Source organism: Ursus arctos, unplaced genomic scaffold (genome assembly GCF_023065955.2).
Source record: "Ursus arctos isolate Adak ecotype North America unplaced genomic scaffold, UrsArc2.0 scaffold_12, whole genome shotgun sequence".
Taxonomy (NCBI): Eukaryota; Metazoa; Chordata; class Mammalia; order Carnivora; family Ursidae; genus Ursus; species Ursus arctos.
In genome coordinates this window covers 29276437-29301211 of record NW_026622786.1, presented here as the reverse complement: position 1 = coordinate 29301211, position 24775 = coordinate 29276437, and the positions used below count along the sequence as shown (strand labels likewise).

Sequence of the window (24775 nt, the reverse complement as noted above, 5' to 3'; positions counted from 1 at the left end):
GTCATGGAATTCAATATTGGTTAATTCAGTGTTGATGTATTTTATTGAAGGGAAGAGTTATAGCTATACCTAATAGCATTTTGTGTATACAGAAATTTACAACTCTAAAAGTAAAAGCATAATAATGTGAGATTAGTGTCTGTGGTGGAAGGAACAAAAATGGTTATTATGTTAGCAATATATAATATAAACCTCAAGGTCAGATGGCAGACTTAGAATATGATGCTCTTTTAGTACAGATTATTTGATTTAAACTATAATATCTGTACTTAGAGTCTTCAAAATACAGAAGGGGATCCCTTGGCCCCATAATGGCCAAGGGCCATATAGTTCTATGCAAAATAGTTTTGGAGTGCTGAAGGAACTTACGGATTAAATTTCTGAGGAACCGTATAGAGCAAGTATCAAAAAAAGAAGAGAGTACATTGTGCTTTTCAAAAAGTAAAAAAGGAATAGATTTGAGAAATTAGTTTTGTTGATTGTCAGCAAAATTGTAGAGCACAGTTTTCAGATATATGGTGTGTGAAGATTTAAAAAGCAATAAGGAAAAACACTATTTTATTAGAATAAGTCATATTAAATACCCTGTTTCTTTTTTTGATATGGTTAGCCACGCTGGTATGTCAAATGCTATGGGCATAGTATAGACATAGTGTAACTGAATTTCATATTAGATACTGAAATTTGAACTGATTAAAATTAAAAGTAAAAAATGGGTATATAGGGGCGCCTGGGTAGCGCAGTCGTTGAGCGCCTGCCTTCGGCTCAGGGCGTGATTCCGGCATTATGGAATCGAGCCCCACGTCAGGCTCCTCTGCTGGAGGCCTGCTTCTTCCTCTCCTACTCCCCCTGCTTGTGTTCCCTATCTGGCTGTCTCTCTGTCAAATAAATAAATAAAATCTTAAAAAAAAAAATGGGTATATAACCAGTTGAATAATAGAAACAGAAGCATTCGGTGGCTTGGAAATACTTTTGAGGGAGATTCTAATGGAGAACCACAGGTTTGTGTCTTTGTGTTTACCCCTAAATTAGAATCAAGAGAAAGGATTATCTGAAACACTGACCTGAAAACAAAACAAATTAAAAACAGTTACAGAGTTCTTCTTTTAGGCTTAAATATACATCCATCCAGTTCAGAAGAAGCAGTGTATGATAGCGAATACTTGATTTGATCAGTTTATCCGATAAGATTTTGGAGTTGGGGTGGGGAGGTGGGGGATGAGGAAGAGTGGAATGAATTAGTTAGCCACAGCTAAATATGAAATAATTACATAATGTGGTTGCTAAAAACTTTCAACCTAATCTTAAACTTAGCCATAATTTTATACTTAGACATGATAGCTGCTATCAAATATTTGAAGAACTGTCTTGTAAAAGAGGACTAGAAGAGTTCCAGGAGGGAAGGTTTTGTCCACCTATGAAATGGGCTCCCTCAGTGGGTGCCTCATCAGCTTTCATCATTGGTAATATTTAAACCAAGGCTGAATGCCTATCAGTACTACAAAAGAGATTGAAGTATTGATGGAACCTTGAATTACATGTCTTTCAAGCATTAAGGTCTGATTCTGTTATTTCTTCTGTAATAGAAATTCCCTGTCATTGAACACTGCCGAAATTACAGTAAGAGGAAGTGATATGGTATAGAGGCTTGAGCACCAGACCGTCCCATTTCATTTCGTATTTTCTGAAAGCACCCAGTGCATTAGCACAGTGTGGGCTCTTAGTGAATGTTGAATGAATGGACTTATTGTCACTTGGGTTCAAATTCTAGCTCTCTGACTGATCAGCCATGTGAATTTGAGCATTTCATTTAACCTTTATATCTGTTAACTAATCTGTAGAATAAAGAGTGTTGGAGTAGATGACTCTGTAAGTCTCTTCTACCTCCAACGTACTTTTTGGCAGATTTGTTTACTCTTTTTACGTGAAGCAGTTCTGAGGTTTGGAAGTTTCAGTGGTAAAGAACATACTGGTGGTACTCTTGAAAGTCAGCTATGATATTCTGGATTTTTTTTTTTTTTTTTAAGTTTTTGTGGCTTTAACTGAGAATGGTCCTTTTATTAAAATTTAGAATTTTTTGCTATTGGGCCCCAGTCTTTAAACTTGGAAGAGGAGGCAGAAATGACTCTTAAGGAGGCCCTTTTGGAGCAAAATGATATTTTCTAGAATTGAATATTTAGATTTTAAAATGATTTGTGATGATAAAAAAAACAGACATTTTGAGTTTTAGGGCTGGCTAACGTCTATAACTTTTATGAAAAGAACCCCCTCCACCCCCAGTTTCACAGAATTTTTCAGTTATAAGGATTATTGGTTTCTGCTAATATTAGAAGTATTGGAAAATAAAATTTATGTTTCTCATTACTTCTTATATCCTTCCCTAATAATAACTACTCAAACCAATATATGATTAATTGAAGTCATTGTAATATATTAGTTCCTCAGATTATAGAGTTAAAATAAATTTAATGACTAACAAAATCTCGTTCTTATAGTGTTTTACAGTTTACAGTTCTTTCAGACATACCGTTTGATTCACATAATTACTAGTACAGTAATTAGAGGAGGATTTTTACTTCCCTTTCTATAGATAAGAAAACAAGCCTTAGATCATGCAGCTTGTCAGTGAGGAACTGGAATTAGAACTTATATCTTCTGACTACCAGTCAGTACACTTTTCTTCTGCACCACATTGCCTCTGTCTAGCACCTGTATATTACTAATTGATGAAATTGTAGTGCGTTAAATTGTTTCTTGATACTTCACAGCTGGCAGACACACCAAAATCTGAAAGATATGAGCATGTTCTGGAGGCATTAAATGATTACAAGACCATGTAAGTTGATTTATTTTGTGTATCCCTATGAGGGAGACATTTAGTAAGTATAAGGAATAATGGCATTGTTTAAGGATTGTGGGATTGGTGTTTAGAACTAGTACAAACCATTTTAAGCTTTTTAATGTCCTGTTCTTTTTCAGTCAGAGTAAAACATTGATTCTCAAGAGTTGGAGAAGGGAAGAGCAATCCTCTGGGAATGGTGGATGGGAGGCAGGCATACCAATATCTCAGGGGAATTTGGCCTGTTCAGTTGAAAATCATATTCAGTAATGACTTGTTTTTATAATATAGTCTCCTGAAAATAAAATCTTAGCTTTTGGGAAAATACACACGATAGTGGAAAATACTGTAGAGAATATTGGTTTTAAAATAGTCACGAGATCTTCTATGGTTTATTGTTAACAGTTACAGAAAAGTAGTATTAGTACTAAGTTTTTCACAATTGATTATTGTTTGGTATATTCTTATATAGGGCTTTCCTTTTAAAAAAAAACAGCATATCTACATTTCTTAAAAATATATAAAAATTGCAATAGAAATAAATTTTTTAAGTGTATAGGCTGGCTCTAACCAACCATTAAGCTATTTTATAAAATTTTTGTTTGTAGCAAGTTGCTTCTTTTGAACTGAACAGCTTTCCCTCCTTAAAAATGTTAGATTACTAAAGGCTAGCTAGATGTTTAGGCCAGTTCAGAAAGCCATAAAGTGCCTGAGTAGTTCCTGTGCTGGTAAAAATACTTTATAGGATGTGAAATCTGTAATCCACTTTAGGGTACCAGAAATACATCTATTCCTGTTACGATAGAAATGGGAGCTCCACTTTCTCAAACCTGCATAAGAGTGGAAGAATATTCCCAGCATTTGGTAGTGTGGTTCTTAAGGTTAGGCAGGGTCTAGTAGAACTAAGGTAGGTGGGGTGTTTTGGAATAAAGAGCCTGATGACTTTGGGAAACAATTATGGAGAACATTTTTCAGAGACCTAAACACACACTGAAATAACTTTACTCTGCTCCACACTATTTCCAATTCTAGATCTGACACTAGTCACTCCTTTTATTTTTTGGACCTCTCATACTGGGTTCTCTTTTCCCCTGCTAACACCTGTTACTTTTTGACCAGGGTTTCTCCACTCTGACATAGAATTCTTCTTTTCCTAAACCTTTTTTGAGGTCTTTTAAATAGATGATACTGAAATATGGAAAAACACATTTTAAGACTAAAAAGACACCACTCTACTCTTCTTCTTTTAAAAAGTTAGAAGTGGACATGTGTTCTTCTCCCTTCTGATCCTATCCCTCCCTCCTTACTCCCCTATTATATCCTACTGTGGATTGGCTCTGGAGCAGATAAAAATCAGGGAAAGCAAAGGGAAAAGCAAGTTTTGTAGTATTGGGTGGATTTTCATGTATAAAGGATTTATATATGAAAGTTGTGAGTTAGGGTCTGCCATGTATATGTGTTCAGTTTTTAAATTTTTAGTTAATTTTTTTAAAAATTTAGGTTTATGTCTGGGAAAGAAATAAAGAAGAAGAAGCATTTGTTTGGGTTGCGAATTCGTGTTCCTCCTGTGCCACCAAATGTGGCTTTCAAAGCAGAGAAAGAACCTGAAGGAACATCCCATGAATTTAAAATTAAAGGCAGAAAGGCATCCAAACCTATATCTGATTCAAGGTAAAAGTTGATCTGTGGCTTAGTTTTTCTCTTTAGCTTATTTGTAACTAAAAATGTGTTATTTAGTTTCATTAGTATATTTGAAAGTTCAAGTGGCAGTTACCTTGATTTGTTTTCCTGTTTATAATTTCTTGCTTAGACAAGGTACAAAGAGTTAATTTAAGTTAGATGTTTATTTATTTTAGTTCTTAGGCTTTCCAGGAATAAGTACTATTAATTTTGTTAGACAGTGTAAGTACTGGCCTGTTCATTTGTTTGTTCATTTCTCATTCATCCATCCATCCATTTATTCATTCCATTTATCAAGCACCTTACCATCTAAGTGCTGGGGATATAATAACAAACAAGACAGACTTTCTTTCTGCCCTGATGGGGTTTACAGTATAGTGGGGAAGAAAGGTGATAAACAAAATAATTACAAGTCATGCTAGTGCCATCTAGGACATAGCATATAGATTTAGACTATTTGAATAAAGGTGAAGCAGTCTACTTATAGGCTTAAGAAGGCCTATTTAAGATGTTAATTAAGGTGAAACTCAAAGAATGAGACTAACCAAACAATGTGCAGAACAAAGGGAAGACTACTTCAGGTGGTGGAAATAACAAATATGAAGGCTGTGAGACATATTCTAGGAACTCAGACTAGTGAAGTATGAATGAGGGCTAGAGAGTAGCATCAGGTGTTGGAAAGTTTGGGTGGGGCTTGATTATGTAGAGTCATATAGAGGAGTTCGGTTTGTTTTTAAGAGTGATGGGGAGCTATTTAAAGATGTAAGCAGACTGAACCTTCAAAAATATATCTTTGTATGCCCTTCGGAGAATGCATAGGTATAGAGGTAAGAATAGAAGCAAGAGAAGCAAAGACTCCTACAGTTGTCTGGGTGAGAGATTGCCTGGGTAGGTGGTATCAGTCAAATGGAAAGAAAATAGAGTCAAGACCTCTGTTGGAGGCAAAATTTATTGGCTTTGCTAATGAATTAAATCTTTGAAAGAAAGGGAGGAATGAAGTTATATAATGCCCAGATTTCTGGCTTGAGCAACTGGTGGGTGGTGATGTCTATTATCAAGACCTGAAAGAACAGATTTTGGCAAGGTGAGTGAAGCGTTCTTCTGTCTCATACTAATTGAGTTTGAGATTTTTACAAGGGATATCGAAGTGATGATGATGTTAGATATAGACAGCTGGGTCTATAAGTCAGGAGCTCAGGAGAGGTCAGGGCACATGATACAAATTTGGAAGCTGAGTTATAAGGCCATGAAAATAAATGAAATTACCTAGGAAGCAAGAGCCAGGGTGGGGGTGGGGTACTGTGGCCCAGAATAATGCCCTGTTATCATTCCGAGATTTGGAAGAGGTGAAGTAAACAAAGGAGGCTAAAAAGAATGATCAGTGAGATAGGAGGAAGCCAGGAAAGTTTGGTGTCTTGAAAACCTAGAGAAGGGGAGTGTTTCAAGAAAGATGAGCATTTTAAACAGTATTGAATGCTGCTGAGAGATGGATTTAAGATGAGAGAAAAATGTTGCATAAGATAACATTCTGTTATTAGTGACCTTAACAAAAAACAGGTTTTTTTGGTTTTTTTTTTTTTTGGAGAGGTAAGGATAGAAGTCAGATTGAAGTGGGTTAAAGTATGATTGAATACAGCACTGCTCAATTAACATGTCAAAACTGGGCTTTTTCTACAAATAAAGGACATAGGCAGATTCAAAATAATGATGATAATAAAGGAAAAGGGGGAAAATAGGAAATAATCTTTAAGAATTCTGAATGAGAAGGGAGAAAGTAGAAAGGGAGGGTATGTGTCACCAACGGTCCAAAGTAGTTTTACTGTGAAGAGTGGTAGAGTAATGGAAGCTGAAGAGGGGAAGGAAGTGCTTGTGATGGTTTTTTAATAGATGGAAAATTAGTTGGAACCTGTTTTTATGTGCTAGTAGGAATGATCCAGTGGAGAAGAGATTGGTATAGAAGAGAGGGAAGGTAATTGAAGATACTGTAAAGTCCTTGAGAAACTAAAAGGGAAGGAATTTAGAACGTAAATATGGGAATGGCTTGATAGGAGGGCTTATACTCTTTTGTTGAAATTGAGTGAAAATGGGTACAGATGCTAGTTCTATTATAGATTTGGCATTTGAAAGATGTCTGAAGTTGGTTGATAGCTTCTATTTTCTCAGTGAGAAACTGAGGTGTAAAGGTGTCTGAAAGGGTTGTGCAGAGAGGGAAATTTAGGGAGCAAATAAAAGGTATGAGATAGTCATCTTGGAGAGTACGAAAAGGTAATTACACAGTGTTTCATATCCATTTGAGTTTGTAATAAAGGAGATAATGCTTTCAACTTTTTTTTCTCTAAAGGAAAGGATACTTATTCTTAGCACTTTCAGATTTTATCATTAATCCTTTGCTATCAGTTGCCCATATTATGAATTAGAAAAAAATTTTACATAAATTTTCTCATTCTTGTCATGATATTAATAAGATTCCATCTGTGTTAGCTATCAGGTTTTCATTTGATGCCACTAGGAAATGGTTCAACTTTCTTTAAAGGCATTCTCTATTCTTTCTGCGTCCTGTGTATGAATTGGTCCTTTTAATCTGAGAGTACTTTGTTTAGTCCAAGAGTCCTCTATAAATGTTCATTATCTTAAAAAAAAAATGTATACCCCATCTACCTTATCCTTGAGGCTTTTGATTATAGTTCTAGTTAAGCTTTGTTTTCTAGTTCCCTGACTTTCTCCTTCCTTGTACATTCCCAACTTTAGTTTGGTGTCTGGAGTAGTTGTCTTCTAGTTTTCTCCATTCACCTCTTTCTAGCCTATTATATAGTATTATTCCTCCTTTTCCATGTTTTTAATTAAATTTTCCTGAGTAACTTTTTTATAGCACTGAACCCTTTTTATTAGCCTGCTTGTATACACCTTTGTCAAATTCTGACTATACTGTGAACCCCTTAGCACAAGGAAGGTCTTTGTATTCCTATTTTCTGATACCCCTTTTCTATGGTAGATAAAGTTTGTTGAATAAATGAAGTAGATGTTCTATATGTTGATATTTGCCCTTTTCTTCTTCCCTTCTATTAATTAGAGATGTCCTTGACTGTCGCTTTTTTCCCCCCTTCCTATTGCTTGATATTTGCTTTTATGTCTCAAAAACCCTTTTCTAGATCTTTCTAAATTGTGCCTTTTGAATGACTCCCTGCCCCATATGAAGAATTCCTTCCTCTACACTCTGCCATCCTGGGTTTCATTCTCTTTCTGATAAACATCATTCAAGGATATATATATGTATATGTATTCATTTCTAAAGACAACCTGTGTTTATAACTGCTATATTTTAATATAGATACTTCCTAGGAGGCTCCACGTGGGTAACTACTAAATTCGTAATCACTTTTAGTTATAAATTCTTGAAATACCTCCCAAGTACCCACATAGGAACCTAAACTAAATAATTGAACTTCTGGGAGTTTTGAAATCTTCCATCCAATATAGTAGTCTGTTTTGTTTTTCCTTTTTAACTTTTTAGGTGCTATGTATTTTTCAGAATTGTAGTAAAGAGAGTACTGTTTTTCTTAAATCTTTCATATGTAAATATTAAGTCAAGAAATGTATAATTTAGAATGTATTATCTATACACTTGACTAAACTTGTAGATTCAACTTACGTTTAATTTTTTTGTTTTTATATTACCATTAATATAAAAATATAACCAAATTATTACGTAAGTAGAGTGTATATTATCCGTTGTCTTTTTATTTTCTTAATGCAGAGATTAAATACATAATGGTTTTATGTTTCAGGGAAGTAAGCAATGGCATAGAAAAAAAAGGAAAGAAAAAATCTGTAGGTCGTCCACCTGGCCCATATACAAGAAAAATGATTCAGAAAACTGCTGAGCCACCTTTGGTAAGGGGATGTGTTGGTATATGTTCTCAGAGAGGAAGGATGCTTGAGTTAACTGAGAAATGAATATCTTTTCTATTTACTTTAGAACCATGCTTTAAATGTTATTTTTTATTTTCCAGGATAAGGAATCAATTTCAGAGAATCCTACCTTGGATTTACCTTGTTCTATAGGGTAAATAGAAAGTTATTTTCTCCTATCCTAGGAATTTTCTTTTGGGGGGAAATGAGTATTTCTATTTTTATGTAATATAGTCGTTATACCATTTAAATTTTTTTGTCTCAGGAGAACTGAGGGAACTGCACATTCATCCAATACCTCAGATGTGGATTTCACGGGTGCTTCCAGTGCAAAAGAAACTACCTCGTCTAGCATTTCCAGGCATTATGGGTAGATATTTTATATTCTTATTCTTTACTAATTTTCTTATAGATAATTTTTCTTTGTAAAGTAATGATTAAATAAATTTTTAGCAATCGAAAGTGATAGAAGTATGCCTTTCAGTGTTTGAGAAGCAATCTATATGTAGATTCCTTAGGTTATTAATATTCATCAGGAAATTTTGCTGTGTGCATAGAAAAAAGTATACTGGTGTTTATAGGCTGTGTTCTTTTCCTTGAGACCTTTTAATGCTTATAATATTTAGGTATGCCTTGCTTTAGGAAGACTTTTTTAAATATCTGAATCAGTCATGCACATCCTTTTGTTACTTAAAAGGATCTTAAACTTGAGATTTCTATCAGTAGCAGACTTCTCCTCTAATATTGTAGTTAACCTGATTTTTCAGAAGGATACCTTTCTTAAAGCATGATATATCAGGTATGAAAAGACAGTTTACTTGGGGTCAGAACTATGAGCTTGCAAGTTTTATACTTCCCTTAGTTTAATTTTTGTTCACAATTCAGAAACTGCTCATGTAAATCATATAAAATTCAGAATATTAAAAAGCTTAAAATGTAGCTCATTTAAAAAAATTTTTTTTTAAAGATTTTATTTATTTATTCAACAGAGATAGAGACAGCCAGCGAGAGAGGAAACACAAGCAGGGGGAGTGGGAGAGGAAGAAGCAGGCTCGTAGCGGAGGAGCCTGATGTGGGGCTCGATCCCAGAACGCCGGGATCACGCCCTGAGCCGAAGGCAGACGCTTAACCGCTGTGCCACCCAGGCGCCCCTAAAATGTAGCTCATTTTTTAATGAATTGTGAATAATAATGTGAACTGTTTTTGGCCTCTTACCCAAGCATTTTGCTAATCTTCCTACATACATTGTCTTATTTAATTCTTAAAACAATCTTTTGAGTTGTAGGTCCTGTAATTCCCATTTTAAAGATAAACTGAAATTTAAGAGGGTCTTAAGAAACAAGTCCAGACTAGCATGTTTATTAACAGAGCTGGAATGTCCAGTAGAGCAGTGTGATTGTAAATTAGCTGTTGCTGTATTCTCCCCTTGTAATAAGATTATAAAATCATTGAATTCCTGAGCTGAAAAGGACCTCAGAGATGATCTAGTTCAACCCCTTCACTTAATCTCTTCAACAGAAGAGAATACAGAGGATACAAGATTTGAATTTGGCCAATATGACAGAGCTAGAGTCCGAGTATCCTGATTTCTAGTTTATGCTTATTCCAGTTCGTTACATTACTTCACTAGGCCTAGAACTGGTAATGAAAAAACATTTATTCTAGCTCTACCATCTATTTAAGCACATGGAACAATGTTGTTTATAGAATAGGTGCTTATTAAGTATTTACTGCATTGAATGAGTGAATGAACTGTCTTCTTTTTAATGATAAGATTGTTGACAATATCTGACTAATGAATAGGGCCTCTTCTTGGTAAGAATTTGTCTCACTGGCCTCGTAATTAAAAACTTCCTCTGATTCTTTTAAGCTTAATAGTACATTGTTAAGGAAGAAAAGCTCTTCAAAGGTCAGCCCCAAGAAGGTGATGGAATCTAACGAAGGCGAGTGATAATCCGTTTATAAAAATAGCATGTATTGTTTTGGTTTGGCTGATTTTTATGTCAGCAAGGGTATATACAGTAGAGTGATAGAAAAAAATCTGAGAACATATTGTTTGGGCAAAGGATGCTTTTAAACTCAGTAGACAATTATGGCCTTTCTTGTTCTATAGATTATCTGACTCCAGAAAAAGAACTCGTACAGGAAGATCTTGGCCTGCTGCAATACCACATTTACGGAGGAGAAGGGGTCGTCTTCCAAGAAGAGCACTCCAGACTCAGAACTCAGAAATTGTAAAAGATGATGAAGGCAAAGAAGATTACCAATTTGATGAACTCAACACAGAGATTTTGAATAACTTAGCAGATCAGGAGTTGCAACTCAATCATCTAAAAAACTCCATTACCAGTTATTTTGGTGCTGCAGGTAGAATAGCATGTGGTGAAAAATACCGAGTATTGGCTCGTCGGGTGACACTTGATGGAAAGGTGCAGTATCTTGTGGAATGGGAAGGAGCAACTGCATCCTGACTGTAGGACTGAACATTATGTTCACTGCACTCTCATTTTCTGTAGGTACAGTTCAAAGCCCTAAAGGATAAAGGAGTCTGGCTTTTACTATCTTTCTTAAAAAAAAAAAAAAAAAAAAAAAAGTCAAAAAAATTCACACAAGGAGATGATACTAGCCTTAACGTGTACCTGTCGATGTTATGGATATTGTCATAAAAAGATATCTTTTAAAAATCAGAACAGAGACTTAATTTTTTAAATCTTAAGATTTGTAGAATGTTTCTAGGATAGGATATTAAAAATGATTCAAATCCATGCATGGTGTTAGATAATTTTTCTAATTATTCCATTGAGTCAGTTTTTGTGATTAGTGGTTATCAGATCAAACAGATCATGTAGATAGATAGCACAAGTATTTGGAGAAACGTTGTTTGTTTTGTTACCAAAATGTTGGAAAAAATTTATTTCAATACCTTTCAGATTTCATAAAGTGCAGTGTATATAATGCCTACTAAAAGACTGTAAAATATTGAAATTTTCTTTCAAGCAAAGTGTAAAAAATATATTGAGCCTGTAAATTGCTCTGTGACTAGACTTCATTGTCGTCTTAATATATTCTTTGCATGTGCATATATATACACAAATGTGTATATATATGTGTGTGATTATGTGACCTATGCAATACAAATTATGGGAATGGGCAGCTTTGGAGTATATATCCCATAATTCTTTTTTCAGGAATAGTTGCAGTATTTACACAGCAGCATTTCTTCTCAGGCTTTTATTGGGTGCTGTTGCTTGCTATGTATGAAGAGAAATGTGTCAAACGAGTTTAAAGTTTAGTGTGTTCTGAAGAAGGGTGTGAACAACAGTGTTCATGGGCTTTTAGAATGCTTTTCACTTTCAGTCCTTGTAACTCAGCTGTTCAGTACCTAAAACCAATTCAAATAATATGAACATTATCTCCTGCTAGAAGTAACGTTTTCCAGTTTTCATGGCACATTATGATTGTAAATGTCTCTCAGTTTTAACAGTAAGTCTATAGGAGTCCTGTGAAGATTCCTGAAATGTCTGTAGTAACTGTTAGTCATGTTGAATAAGTGTAGTATGAACAAAGTATTTTATTGCACAGGGTTGACAAACAGTATGTTGCCTGACAAGGCTACTGCTGTTTTATTACAACATTACCTCTTGTTTTTATAAAATGTACCAAGATTTAAATTGATAACTTTATTTTACATGTAAAAAAACAGTTTCTTTTATCACCAGTGTTAGAGTCGTCTTCTGTTTCTTTTTGTTTTGTTTTGTTTGTTTGTTTTCTTTTTTAGCCAAAGAGTAAACAGAAGAATATTCTTATTTTGGTGGCTTTCATTTTACTTAAAAGTGATTGGTGGATTTTGCCTAAAAATTGGGGAATTTGCCGCCAAAATGAAAAATATGTAAAGTGTAGTGGTTACAGAGCGGTAAAAATGTGGGTTAGTACTTATTTATTCCATTGATTGATTATTTGACTGTTTATAAAGAAAGTTGCTTTATTTCTTTAAACATCTTCAAAAGATGACCTTTTCTTGTCACATTATAGCCAAAAGAAGCAGAGAACTTCATTGTCCTGCATTTGGTTCCTGGTTGGCCAGGTATAAATGAGCTTTACAAAAGTGCAAATTAAAAACTGTCACTTCTGTTTACCTCCACCAAAACTTGATTTTCCCCTAGCTATTAATTTAAAGTTGCCTTTCCTGCAGCTGCAATATTTTTAATAACACACAGAGTTTGTGTTGATTTTGAATGTTTGTTTATATCTAGGGGTAATGGAAAATGTAAATCCCGTGTAACCTTATTCACTCCACCTGTATCATATTATTTCATTTTCCCCAAAGTCCTTTAATTCTAACTGAACACCAGCAGTATTTTAGTAACTCTTTCTTTAGTATACCTGGAAGATGATTTATTAAGCTGAACTGTCTTTAGACGTAATTATTGTGAATGTCTGTTTTATTTTATCATGGTGGTTCCACATGGCTCTGATGTTCAGTTTGTATTTTTGGAATTGCTTTACTTAGAATTAAAACAGACCAACATTAAATGTGTGTATTTTTTAAAGAGCTAATGAGTTTTGCTTCTGTATTTGCTTGAAAATACACACTGATGCAGTAGATGACTGCTTTTATTTAGCCAGGGAGCTAAGGATTTTCCAGTTCCATTGTAAATATGTTCACTTGAATTAATCTTTATGAAACTTGGCTTTCATTTTCTGCTTGTCCCTCAAATAATATTAATAATTATTGCATGTTCATCTAAAACGATCCTTTAAAAAATAAACTGTTTAGTCAGCTCGTACACTTCCTACTTGAAAGATAATGTATCTCCCTCTATCTGCCTTGTCTCCAAAATTCAAAAAATTCAGACTTTTCAACTGTTTTTTTCTTTTTGCTTATGTAGGAGGTGTCAGGTTCACATCAAAGGATTTTGTTTTTTTTTTCCTTAAAAGCTTTGCCCCTAGACTACAAAAGGAAAAGATGTAAAAAATAGTATGCCTTACTTGTTTTAATTACATTTTTATTCAAAACAAATGCATTTTTATAAATTTCCTAATAATAAATGATAAATATGGATTCTTATATGATCTAAATAGATGAAAATATGAGCTTATCAGAGTTATTCTATAAATTCTAATGTAGGAGTGAAGAAGTCAGATCTTGCTAGTCATCTTTTGTTACTAAATGTTTAACAAGTGAATGTTCACTGATACATGAGTTGAGGGTAACTCTCCCCTTATATTTTGCAAGTTATGTCCAACTGTACATGTTGGTTTCTATTGTGTATATATTCAGAAGATTTCTGTTATCAGTGTTGGGGGTAGAACTAATTCTTTTGGACTACTTGGTTGAGTTTCTACCAGGTACTATTAAGTTTTGGTTGGAGCACGATCTGACTTGCGTAGTGATAGTAGACTTGTATAATGTGGTTCTAGAGTTGTTTGAATGAGGGTGTGATGACAAAGGAAGATGTCCATGCAACTTTGGGAAATAGTTAAAAAAAAAACAAAACCTCTGTGTAACGTGGGGAAGTTTTCCTCTATGTTTGAGTACTTCTACAAATATCCACTCTCAAAAGTCTCCTTTGGTTTTTTTCTGTGGCAATCGATCAGTCATCTTCTTTCCTCGGGAAAATAAAAACTTGACAGTTAGGTGTAAAGTGAGAGTTTTATCTAGTCATGGATTCTTTTCTAATTAGTAGCAGTTAAGAAACCAGATGTCAGACTGATAAAAATTCAGAGATGAGAGAAGCTGTGAAAGCAAACTGATTGGCTCTCTGAGTATCAACAAATAAAATGGGAGTAAGTACAATATTTGTAATTTTTAAGTTATATCACAATGTCTTGGAGCAATAGCTAGATCAAAATATTATACTGTCTTTGGGTTTAAAATTAGAATAAGACTGCAAATAAACCAGCTCACTCTAGTTTTCTCCCCTTCCCTCACTTCTACCCAGAAAAATCCCTCTTTGCTTGCTTCCCTTGCATTTTCTCTTTGTTAGAGATGATGAGTATTGAAACTGTATGCTTAGTAATAATAATTCCTCACTTTTGCAGCATCTTCAAGGAATGTGATATCTCGTTCAAGAAAATTCCACTGGATTTAAGCAAAAAAACAAATGAACAAAATCTTCATAGATGATAAAATGTACTTATTGGATAAAACAAAAATATATCTTGTTTAAAATCATTAGTCTAATTTTTGTTCCTCGTATTTACCAAAAGGTATTCAATCTTTTCTCTCTTTTTCTTTCCATGCTTTCATATAAGGATGATAGAGTCTGAAAACAGACACAGATTGGTTGATGGGGAGCAGAAGGCAGAAAAAGTCTTAGATAATGGTTTGTGGCCCTCCAGAGCTCAACTCTACCCAACAAAAATCTTATTCCTTAGTATTTAATTACTTTCATTGGGTTTTCTTGCGTATCAGAGGAATAGCAGTGACATTGAGTTCATGGAACAAAATATATGCAAGATCGGTGCTACAAAACAGATAACTGAATCTTAGTGCTTTTGTGTGTGGCCTAGGCTTAGGAATTAAATAAAACTAGCTTACATTTGTTACTGAATTCTACCAAGTTATTTAACCCATCATTAATTATGTCAAGTGCTGGAAAAAAAAATGTTGACAATATCTGAATGAATATCTAGCAGCTAATTAAAAGTAAGTTTTTCATATCAAGCAGAAGTTAAAAGTAAGCTCACCAAAAACAATTCTTTTAAGAAATCAAGTTTTTCAAATGTTTTGAAAGTCTTTTTAAAATTTAATTACATTACTATTAGAGTGTGTTTCTATAAATTAATAATTTGCATATGTAGTTTTCAATACATAACAATTTAAGTAAATAAATTACATTAAACTTTACTCAAAATGAGGTTGTAAATTTGTTATATGTTAATAACATCTAGTATAAATACATGCTTAGTGAAGGATTATGATTAATATTGTTTTGGCCGTTAATTGACCTCTTACATATTTTATCTTTAATACTATTGGTGGACTGTAAAGGAATTTTGCCTATACAGAATTTGAAATAAAAACAAGATTTTGTGAGGCGCCTAGGTGGCTCAGTTGGTTAAGCATCTGACTCAATTTTAGCTCAGGTTGGGATCTCAGGGTCATGACATCAAGCTTGAGATCAAGCCCTGTGTCGTCAGGCTCTGCACTTAGTGTGGAGTCTGCTTGAGATTCCCTCTCTCCCTGTCCGCCCCCCACCCCGTGCTCACTTGCTCGCGCTCTCTCTCTCTCTCTCTCTCTTAAATTAAAATCTTAAAAACAAAATTTTGTGAGAATTTGGGTCCCCTTTGCAAAATACATAAAGCTTGCTTAGATATCTGTGAAGTTAAACTTTTCCTTGAGGATGAAGCATATTGGATAGGGTTTTGGAAAGAAAGCCTATTAGTTCATCTAAGATTTGTGGAGGCAGAATTTGGTTCCTGTATTCTTTTATTACCAAATCTCTTCCAGAATCCAAGAGCAGATCTATAACAGGTCTGTCTTTTTCTTTGTATTATAATTTTGCGTAACCTGGTATTTTAGACTTTCTATGTTATTATCTTTGGATATAAAGTTTTCAGTGAAGAATTTTGTCATTAGAAACTCATTCTTGATACCTCTTTATAAAACATAGTATGTTCTTTAAGCAACTTTTTAAAAAAGATACTATTTATTTGACAGAGGGCACAAGCAGGGGGAGCAGCAGGGAGAGGGAGAGGCAGGCTCTCCATTGATCAGGGAGCTGGCTGGATCCCAGGAGCCTGGAATCATGATCTGAGCTGAAGGCAGATGCTTAACTGACTGAGCCACCCAGGTGCCCCCTTTAAGCAACTTTTAAGCCATAAAATGAGACCAGAAATATTTAAAATGCCACTTTATTGAAGATTTTTCTAGACTGTATTAAGTACTTCATGTTTTTAAGACACTATCTTTAGCATGTTAACCTTTTCCTAATTACTGGGAGATTGTGAACATTTATTTTATATTATATTTTATATAATATGGTGGTACTCTCAGCGGTCTAGATGTGGGTAGTCATTATTCTTAATGACTTAGGCTAGGTAGTGCTTTTATATTATACTTGTCTGCTTCACACATATCTTCTGTGGCAGTGCCCATGTTAATAAACCACATTTATTTACAGTGCATTGAGTAGCTTTCTCCCCTTCCTTTCTCCCACCTAGCTTCTAAACATTAATTTGTTATAGAATGGAAATAAAATTAAGCAAGGTTTTCTGGAACGAAGAGTTAATCATGTAAATAAAATTTTAAACTTCATTTTACCCAAGGTTTGATTTTCTTTTTTTTTTAAAGATTTTATTTATTTGACAGAGACGCACCAAGAGAGGGAACACAAGCAGAGGGAGAGGCAGAAGGAGAAGTAGGCTTCCCACTGAGCAGGGATCCTGACACGGGCTCTATCCCAGGACCCTGGGATCATGACCTAAGCCGAAGACAGATGCCTAACGACTGAGCCACCCAGGCACCCCCTTTTTTTTAGATTCTTGAGTGAGTTTTCAAGAGTGATTTCCTTTGTAAAAGTAGCCGGCTTTTAAAATACTCATTACTCAGAAGAATTTCTCATTTTGTTTTTCTTGCTTCCTGTTTTAGAATGTGTAAGTGGTTGAGATATTTAGAAATCTGACAGCTGAGTGAGATAAGACTGTAATGTAGGCTAGAGTAGGTTATTTGTGCCTCTCCAGTCGGTCTTCAGATTACCTTAAAATAGCAAAAACTTCTTGGAAAACGTAGCACCATTGTTTTCTATTAACTAGTAAGTGGAATGAGATAAAAGCAAAATTGCAATACAAAAAATATTGGACCAATTATAAATCTGCTCTTGGATTCTGGAAGAGATTTGGTGATAAACAGAGCAGAGGAACCAAAACTGTGCCTCCGTGGCTCATAGTTGAGCTAGGTGGCTTTTCCTCTCCAATAAGGTGTTAGATTCAGTGGCTTATGCCATCTTTGCATTATGGAAAAGAGAAAATAGTGTCTTGTCCGGTGTGGACTTGTCATAGAAGAATAGCAAATTGACATGGATTTATTATATGCACATACTTAGTGGTCATAAAGTAGCTTAAAGGAACAGAGAAGAGATGGTATTTCAATCAGAGTAGTAATTACTAATTTCCATGACTTTCTAGGTTAAATGAGTACAAGAATTGATATTAGTAATTTAGCTTTTTAGTACTTCAAGTGCTGAAATTCACCGCAGTTAAAATGTCAAGCTTCTGAGGATTGTAATTTCTAAGAAAATAGTTGTTTTACCAAATTCACGTAAACTAATGTTTGTATGTCAGCTAAATTTATTTTTGTTTGTTTTTGGTGCAAAAGGGTGGTTTATTAAAGCACAGGGACAGGACCTGTGGGAAAAAAAACTAAATTTGGTTTGTTTTATGAACTTGGCTAAAGTCAGGAAAATGTGTAAAATTTTAAGTTACCTGTGCTTGTTACTCTTTTTATGTGGAAGGTATAATTTAAAAAGTTTCAGTAGGACTAAACTCTTGATTTTTTTTTAATTATTTTTGAAATGATTTTCAAAAGTTTGAAAATATTTTAAAACTAAGTTTGTACTTAGAAAGTAGTGCTTAATATAAAGGCTCATGCTCTTTAAAATACAATTTACATTTATTTTGGGGCCCTTCCTAGACAGAATGTGTATGCTGTCAGCCATGTTATTATAATAGATTTTATCTGCTAATGGAAGATGCCAGTGTCTTAGATAAGCAAAATTAGGAAAATACCCAGTCATACGTATATCTGGAATCTGAAGGCTTTGTAGTTGGTTTAGGCTCACTGAAGTTAATTTTGTGTACCTTAAGTACACTGACTTTTTTTAAAAAAGTAAAAGTTGGATAACTTCGAAATGTGGCATAAGAGTTAAAAGGGAAGTGCTGGGTTAAACTTTAATAGAGAATAAACAAAATACTGATCCATACCTAATACCAGATTAGGTTGAAAATATGAACCTTCACTATTAAGAAAATTAAGATTTATATTGCAGTGAAAATACCATGATAAAATAGAGCTTCATCTATTCATCATGATTATTTGCTTTAGAAACAGCATGATTTTTTAAATTACAGCGTATAAGGAGTATAACTTTGGTTTTACATCTTTTAAAATTGTATCCTTAACACAGGACATTTGATATTGAGAGGTTGCACTGAACTCAGTTTTTTTTTTGTTGTTGTTTTTTTTTTTTTTTTTAAGATTTTATTTATTTATTTGACAGAAAGGGCCAGCGAGAGAGGGAACACAAGCAGGGAGAGTGGGAGCGGAAGAAGCAGGCTCCCAGTGGAGAAGCCCGATGCGGGGCTCGATCCCAGAGCTCTGGGATTACACCCTGAGCTGAAGGCAGACACTTAATGACTGAGCCACCCAGGTGCCCCAGCACTGAATTCAGTTTAAGATAAGCCATACTTATTTATAAAATAAAATTCGTTTAATAAATTTAGGTAAAATATAGTTTTAGTAAAATAAAACTCAAATCTGTTTCCTAAGAACCTCATTATTGTTCTTATCTTTGAACAAAGTTTATTTTTCTGGATGTTTAAAATGCTATTCTACTGAGGTGTTTGTATTAGTTTCCTAGGGCTGCCTTAACAATTTACCACAAACTTGGTAGCATAAAACAACAGCAATTTATCTGTCACAGTTCTAGAGGCTAGAAGTCTGAAATCAAGGTGATGGCAAGGTTGATTCCTTCTGGTAGCAATCTTAGGCTGTAGACACACCACTTCCTTTCCTGCCTCTAATTTGATAGCTTTATCCTCTGTCAAATCTCTCTTCTTTATAAAGATAGCAGTCATTGAATTAAGGGCCCCTGCTAAAGCCAGGATGACATCATCTCAAGATCTTTAACTTAATTACATCTGCGAAGACCCTATTTCTAAATAAGGTCTATTCACAGGTACTTGAGTTAGGACTTGGACATTGGTTGGGGAGGGGGGATATACAATTCAACCCACTTAAGTATTATTACAGGGTGTGTGTGTGTGTGTGTGTGTGTGTGTGTGTGTGTGTGTGTGTTGTTTCAGTTCCTAAAAATGGTGTTTCAAACCATTTTGTGCTATTTATTCAAATGTAAGTCATTCTTGGAATATCTACAAGTTGCTGTGGAGAGAGATCAAATACTGGGAGCCCTGGTCTGAATTCTTAAGTTATGAAGGGCACAGACATAAATACAGCTAAATTTAAGTTGAAATGTGGTAAGTACCATGGAATATTTGTCAGAGTTCCATAGGAACCTGGAGAGACATTAGAGAAAGACTTATTGAACAGAATGTCATTTGGATTTCCCTTTGAAGGAGGATCAGCTTTTGAGTGGCAAAAATAGGATAAGAAACAGTATAAATAAGTGCAGAGATGGACTTTGGTTAAGGGGAAGTTCAAGAGGTACAGAGAATGGCACAGTTTGTGGAGGTAGGTCATAAACATGAGAATTAACATTGGAAAACATGACTACAGGTATCCAAATAGGTGCTATATATATCATCAGAGAAATGAGATTGTTTTGGACTGCAATATTTGCTAGGTTGTACCTTGAAGAGTGGGTTAGCTTAAATATACTGGCTAAGGGAGAGAAAAGCTCAGTTCAAACTGAAGGAATAGAGGAAGAATAGTCCTGGAGTTGACATTGAACACCTGACTTGGTATTTTGGTGTCTGTTTAATTCCAAGAGGCTATTAGGAGGAAAATGTGAAATGGAGTTGCCTTCATCCCTTAGTGTTCTCTTTGCTGGGAAGATAAGAATGTTTATGTTCAGCTATTTAAAGGGGTCAGAGTGGCAAGAGGATTTGAGAAGGGAGAGGTTAACTTTTTTCCTGGGGCGTGGCTCTGGAGGACATTTGAGAGAAAAGAATTATTAGGGAAGACTTACTGAAGGGGTTTAAACTGGAACATGAATGGTGTGAACCTGTAGAGAAGGGAGTGGGCATTGCAGAGTGCAGGAGAAGCAAGGTCATTAAGCCTACTCAAAAAAAACAGGATGTGAGGTGGGTGAGGCTGGAAAATATCAGGATTCTGATGGGCCTGCTGTGGTAGGACCGGCCATGCTTTAGTGTGTTTTGAGATTACTTTGGCGCTAGTATGTAGGATCACTTAGAAATGGTGTGAGTGCCAAACCTAGATTTACATGTAGGTAAATTTGAGGTAGTAGAAGCAGTGGGAGTGTTGGGAATATGAGAGTGATTAGGGAGCTGAGCTGACAGTACTTGGTGACTGAGCAGGTAAGAGGTCTTTTAAGTTTTGAGAACCTGGGAAGCTAGTGATATATTAAATGGAGCAGAAGAGGAGCAGGCCTACTTAGAGAACAGTAAAGACGGAAGATAGGCTTGGTTGGAATAAAAAGTTCATGCTTGAAAGTAATGGAAGAAGTAAAGAAGTGGATGGAGTAGGACCATGTTACCATGTTACCATGCTCATCACCATTCATTAAGCAAAGACCTAAAACTTGAGTAAGTTTCTTCGTGGTGGTACTGTGGCAGATGTGTAGAAAATTTTCAGTAAAAATATGAGGGTTTTCTGTCGTAGGTACTATCATAGAGAAATAGTTTAGAGCAAATTTATGGTGTTAGCTGAACAAAAGCAAGTAATACCTGTATTTATCCTGGGAAACTTGTGTTTTATTCTGAAGCAAAAGCACTTGGAGGTGTTTCCAAGAGAATACTTGTGGGGCTTTTTAGGAAGACACTATAATGTGGATTCAGAAGTCTGTTTTGTGCTCCAAAGTGGTGGTGCATAAAAAGCAGGTTGTAATAAAAATCATAATTGGAAATAATTTCTGAGAAGAATATTGAAAATAATGTGCAGATAGTTTGATTTTTAAAATGAATAAGGAAAAGACTGTCCTGGAAAGAAATTAATGATAATACTTAAAATATTTATAAGATATTCATAGTGATAGTAAAGTGTCACGTGGTTTTCTTGCCTAACACCAAAAAAGCATTAGAATATTTCAGGTAATTACTGAATCTGACCTCATTGAAAAATTACACTATTTTGTGTTTGGTATTAAGAAGTATAAATTTAGGGGGCGCCTGGGTGGCTCAGTCGTTAAGCGTCTACCTTCGGCTCAGGGCGTGATCCCGGCGTTCTGGGATCGAGCCCCACATCAGGCTCTTCTGCTGGGAGCCTGCTTCTTCCTCTCCCACTCCCCCTGCTTGTCTCTCTCTCACTGGCTGTCGCTCTCACTGGCTGTCTCTGTGTCAAATAAATGAATGAAATCTTTAAAAAAAAAAAAAGTATAAATTTAGGTTTAGAAAATGACAAGCATTTTGCTATAGCCTGGTAATAGGGAACCTTGAAAACTAACTAAATATTACAATTAACAAGTAATTCATCCTATTTATTTATTTATTTATTTATTTATTTATTTATTTCAGAGAGCACACAAAGGGAGAGGGAGAAGCAGGGTCCCTGCAGTTAGCTCAACAAAGGGCTCGACCCCAGGACCCTGGGATCATTGGGATCATTGGGACATGACCTGAACCAAAGGCAGACTCAACTGACCTAGCCACGCAGGCGCCCCAATTCATCCCTTTTATAAGTAAACTGCAGTAGTGTCCAGTTCTGCATTTTCTTGTTATAGAAATTATTCTCACCTGGGGTGAAGTGTACTCCTTTTCCTAAGCCTGACTTGGAGGAAATAATGCTAATGTTTCTAACATATTGCTTTTCTGCTTAACCCCAAATTGTTTCTCATCTGGCACCAAAAGGGAGAAATTAGTGAAGCAGTCCTAAGAGAATGAAGCTGTGGCTTAGAAGAAAAGGGCATTGGAGGTGGTAGATGAGAAAAACAAGGGAGGAAATCTTTTATCAATTTTTTTTCCTAAAAGGAAAAGCTTTACTATTTTCTAACTATGATATACAAATATTTTAATAAAAAATTCATACAACACAAAACTCTGAAAATCTTCCATTCTACAGTTCAGAGATAATGATATACAAATATAGCCTTAAACTTGTAGACTTTTTATTTTTACTAAAAGATCATTCATGTTTTGAAACTTCACATTTCACTTAATAAAACAGTGGGCCTCATCTTTACATTAACAAATACTGTGTTTTAGGTCTTGTGCTGGGTGTGGTGGATAGAATAGACATATTCTCTGCCTAAAGAGATTAGAGTCTAGTAGAGGGTTTGTATACGTTAATTGTGATACATTGTGGTCAGTGCTTTGAAACAGACGTGTAGAGAGCACATGAGGAGGACACAACCTAAGTTTGAGGGATCTGGCTAAATTCCTGGAGCAATGAATGACAAAGCTGACTTAGAAAAATGAGTGATGAGTCCTGAATACTAGTCTTTCTCTCGTTTCTGTCAGCTCTTGATGGGCAGATTCTTTGCTTTGTGTCCAAAGTACTAGACATAGTAATGCTCAAATTTTTCTTATTCTAAAATATTAAACCTTGCCCTAGAATATTGTGATAATTGCAACTTGTATTAGATGCTTTGAAGATATAAAAGTATTGCATTCTGATCTTCCCTTGGGTGCCAAAAAGGAAACACTCTCCTTTGATAATATATGGGCCATTTGCATGTTTTTTAAACTTTCCCGGTTTCCCTGTCTTACAGACTAGTCTTTGTTCATCCTTTTCTCCTTTGCTGTATCTCTAAGGGATAGTGGAGTAGCAATTGCTAGCACGTTTTTAAATTTATGTCCCTTTGGCATTTAAGAATTTACAGTAGCTTATATTCAGTAAGTTGCTTCTCAGTTGTATCTGCTATATATGCCTTAATTCTAAGATCCTGTATGGCAAAAAGACTTTGTTACTTTTATGGGTGAAGGAATCAGTCATTCTCTGTTCAAGATTTTCATTATATACCTGTATGTCTGGATTGCCCACTGAAAAGTCAGCATTTGAAAAAGTAAAGACTAGCTTCTCTGTTGAGATTCCCTGAATGCTGATTCTGCAACATTGGGAAGTAGATGCGGTTTTCCCCTGGCGGTATTCTGATACTTCATTGTAGTATAACCTCTGGACACTATTTTAGAATTCCAGAAGAAAAAGGTTGACTTTTCTTTCATATTTCATGTAAAAACAATCAAGTTCAATTCCTTAAGCTCCCTGAAGTATATAGTGTTTCCCCTTTCTACTAATAATTCTGAAGGATTGAAGTAACACCTGAAATGTCAATCTGTTTCTAACTTAGAATATTTTTATTTTATTTGAAAGGAGTTAAATTATATCACTCGTTCCTGGCTTCATTCAGAAATATGTACATATATATACCAACACACTAATAATGTCTGTTTCAGGTATAATATCCATCTGTTGCCATTTTGTTTCAAATTTTAATTTTGGAATACATATTCACAGGTTGCAAAACACACACAAACACAGACATGCAGTGAGTCCCTGTTACTCCTCTGTTTCCTTCAATGGTAACATTTTGCATATAGTACAATGTCAAATCAAGAAAATTGATGTTGGTACAATCCAGAGTTTATTCAGATTTCTCCAATTTTACAAGCATTCATTTGTGTGTTTAGTTACGTGTAATTTTATACATAGATTTGTGCAACTAACACAAGATACATAATTGTTTCATCAGAAGGCTGCCACAGCCACTTTCCCTTTCTTCCTTCCATTCCTAACACCTGGCAATCACTAATCTGTTTTCCATCTAATTTTGTTATTTTAAGAATATTACATAAAAAGAATCATATAGTATGTAACCTTTTTAAAATCCCTCCCCCACAAAAATCCTTGAGGTCCATCCAGATTATTACATGTATCCATAATTCCTTTTTGTTGCTGCATAGTATTATGTGGTATGGATGTATGAAAGTTTAACCATTCACTTTTTGGGTTTTTTTAGGGGGGCAGGGCAAAGAAAATCTTAAGCAGGCTCCACGCCCAGTGTTTATGAGCCTGACGTGAGGCTCCATCTCACGCCCTTGAGATCATGATCTGAGCCGAAATCAAGAGTCGGATGTTCGACTAAGCCACCCAAGCACCCCCTTACCATTCGCTCTTTGAAGGGCATGTGGGTTATTTCTAGTCTGAGGCTGTTAGATATGAAGCTGCTACATGTATAGCTTTTTACGTGCACACTTATTTCTCAGGGATAAGTGTCCCAAGAATATAAATGCTGGGTTGCATGGTAAATGCATGTTTAATTTTATAAGAAACTGCTAAAATATTTTCCAGTGACTACCATTTTATATCCTACCCACAATGTATAAGTGATCTAATTTTTCTTGCATCCTTGCCAGCATTAGGTAACTTTTTAGAAATTTTAGTTGATACAAAAATGTTACCTTAGTTTCAGCTGTTGGTAACTTTTAATCGTTTGGGTAGTGATACTTCATTGTGGTTTTATTTTTATTTTTTTAAAGATTTTATTTGAGAGT

General features: G+C 35.0%; 1 protein-coding gene across 5 annotated transcripts in view; it reads left to right on the top strand.

Annotated features, from left to right (window-relative positions):
- Positions 1–15278, top strand: part of MTF2 (metal response element binding transcription factor 2) — a 61236-nt gene extending 45958 nt beyond the window's left edge. For 4 of the 5 annotated variants that reach the window (XM_026497605.4, XM_048220693.2, XM_026497606.3 and 1 more), the window contains 6 exons: positions 2769–2836; positions 4340–4510; positions 8305–8410; positions 8530–8582; positions 8694–8798; positions 10542–15278. In XM_026497605.4, the coding sequence (XP_026353390.1) occupies positions 2769–2836; positions 4340–4510; positions 8305–8410; positions 8530–8582; positions 8694–8798; positions 10542–10899 (861 nt within the window). In that variant the 3' untranslated portion in view covers positions 10900–15278. Of the gene's footprint in view, positions 1–2768; positions 2837–4339; positions 4511–8304; positions 8411–8529; positions 8583–8693; positions 8799–10298; positions 10372–10541 lie in introns of all 5 variants that reach the window. The other variant, XR_003315783.4, reaches the window with a different exon arrangement.
- Positions 15279–24775: the final 9497 nt, after the last annotated feature.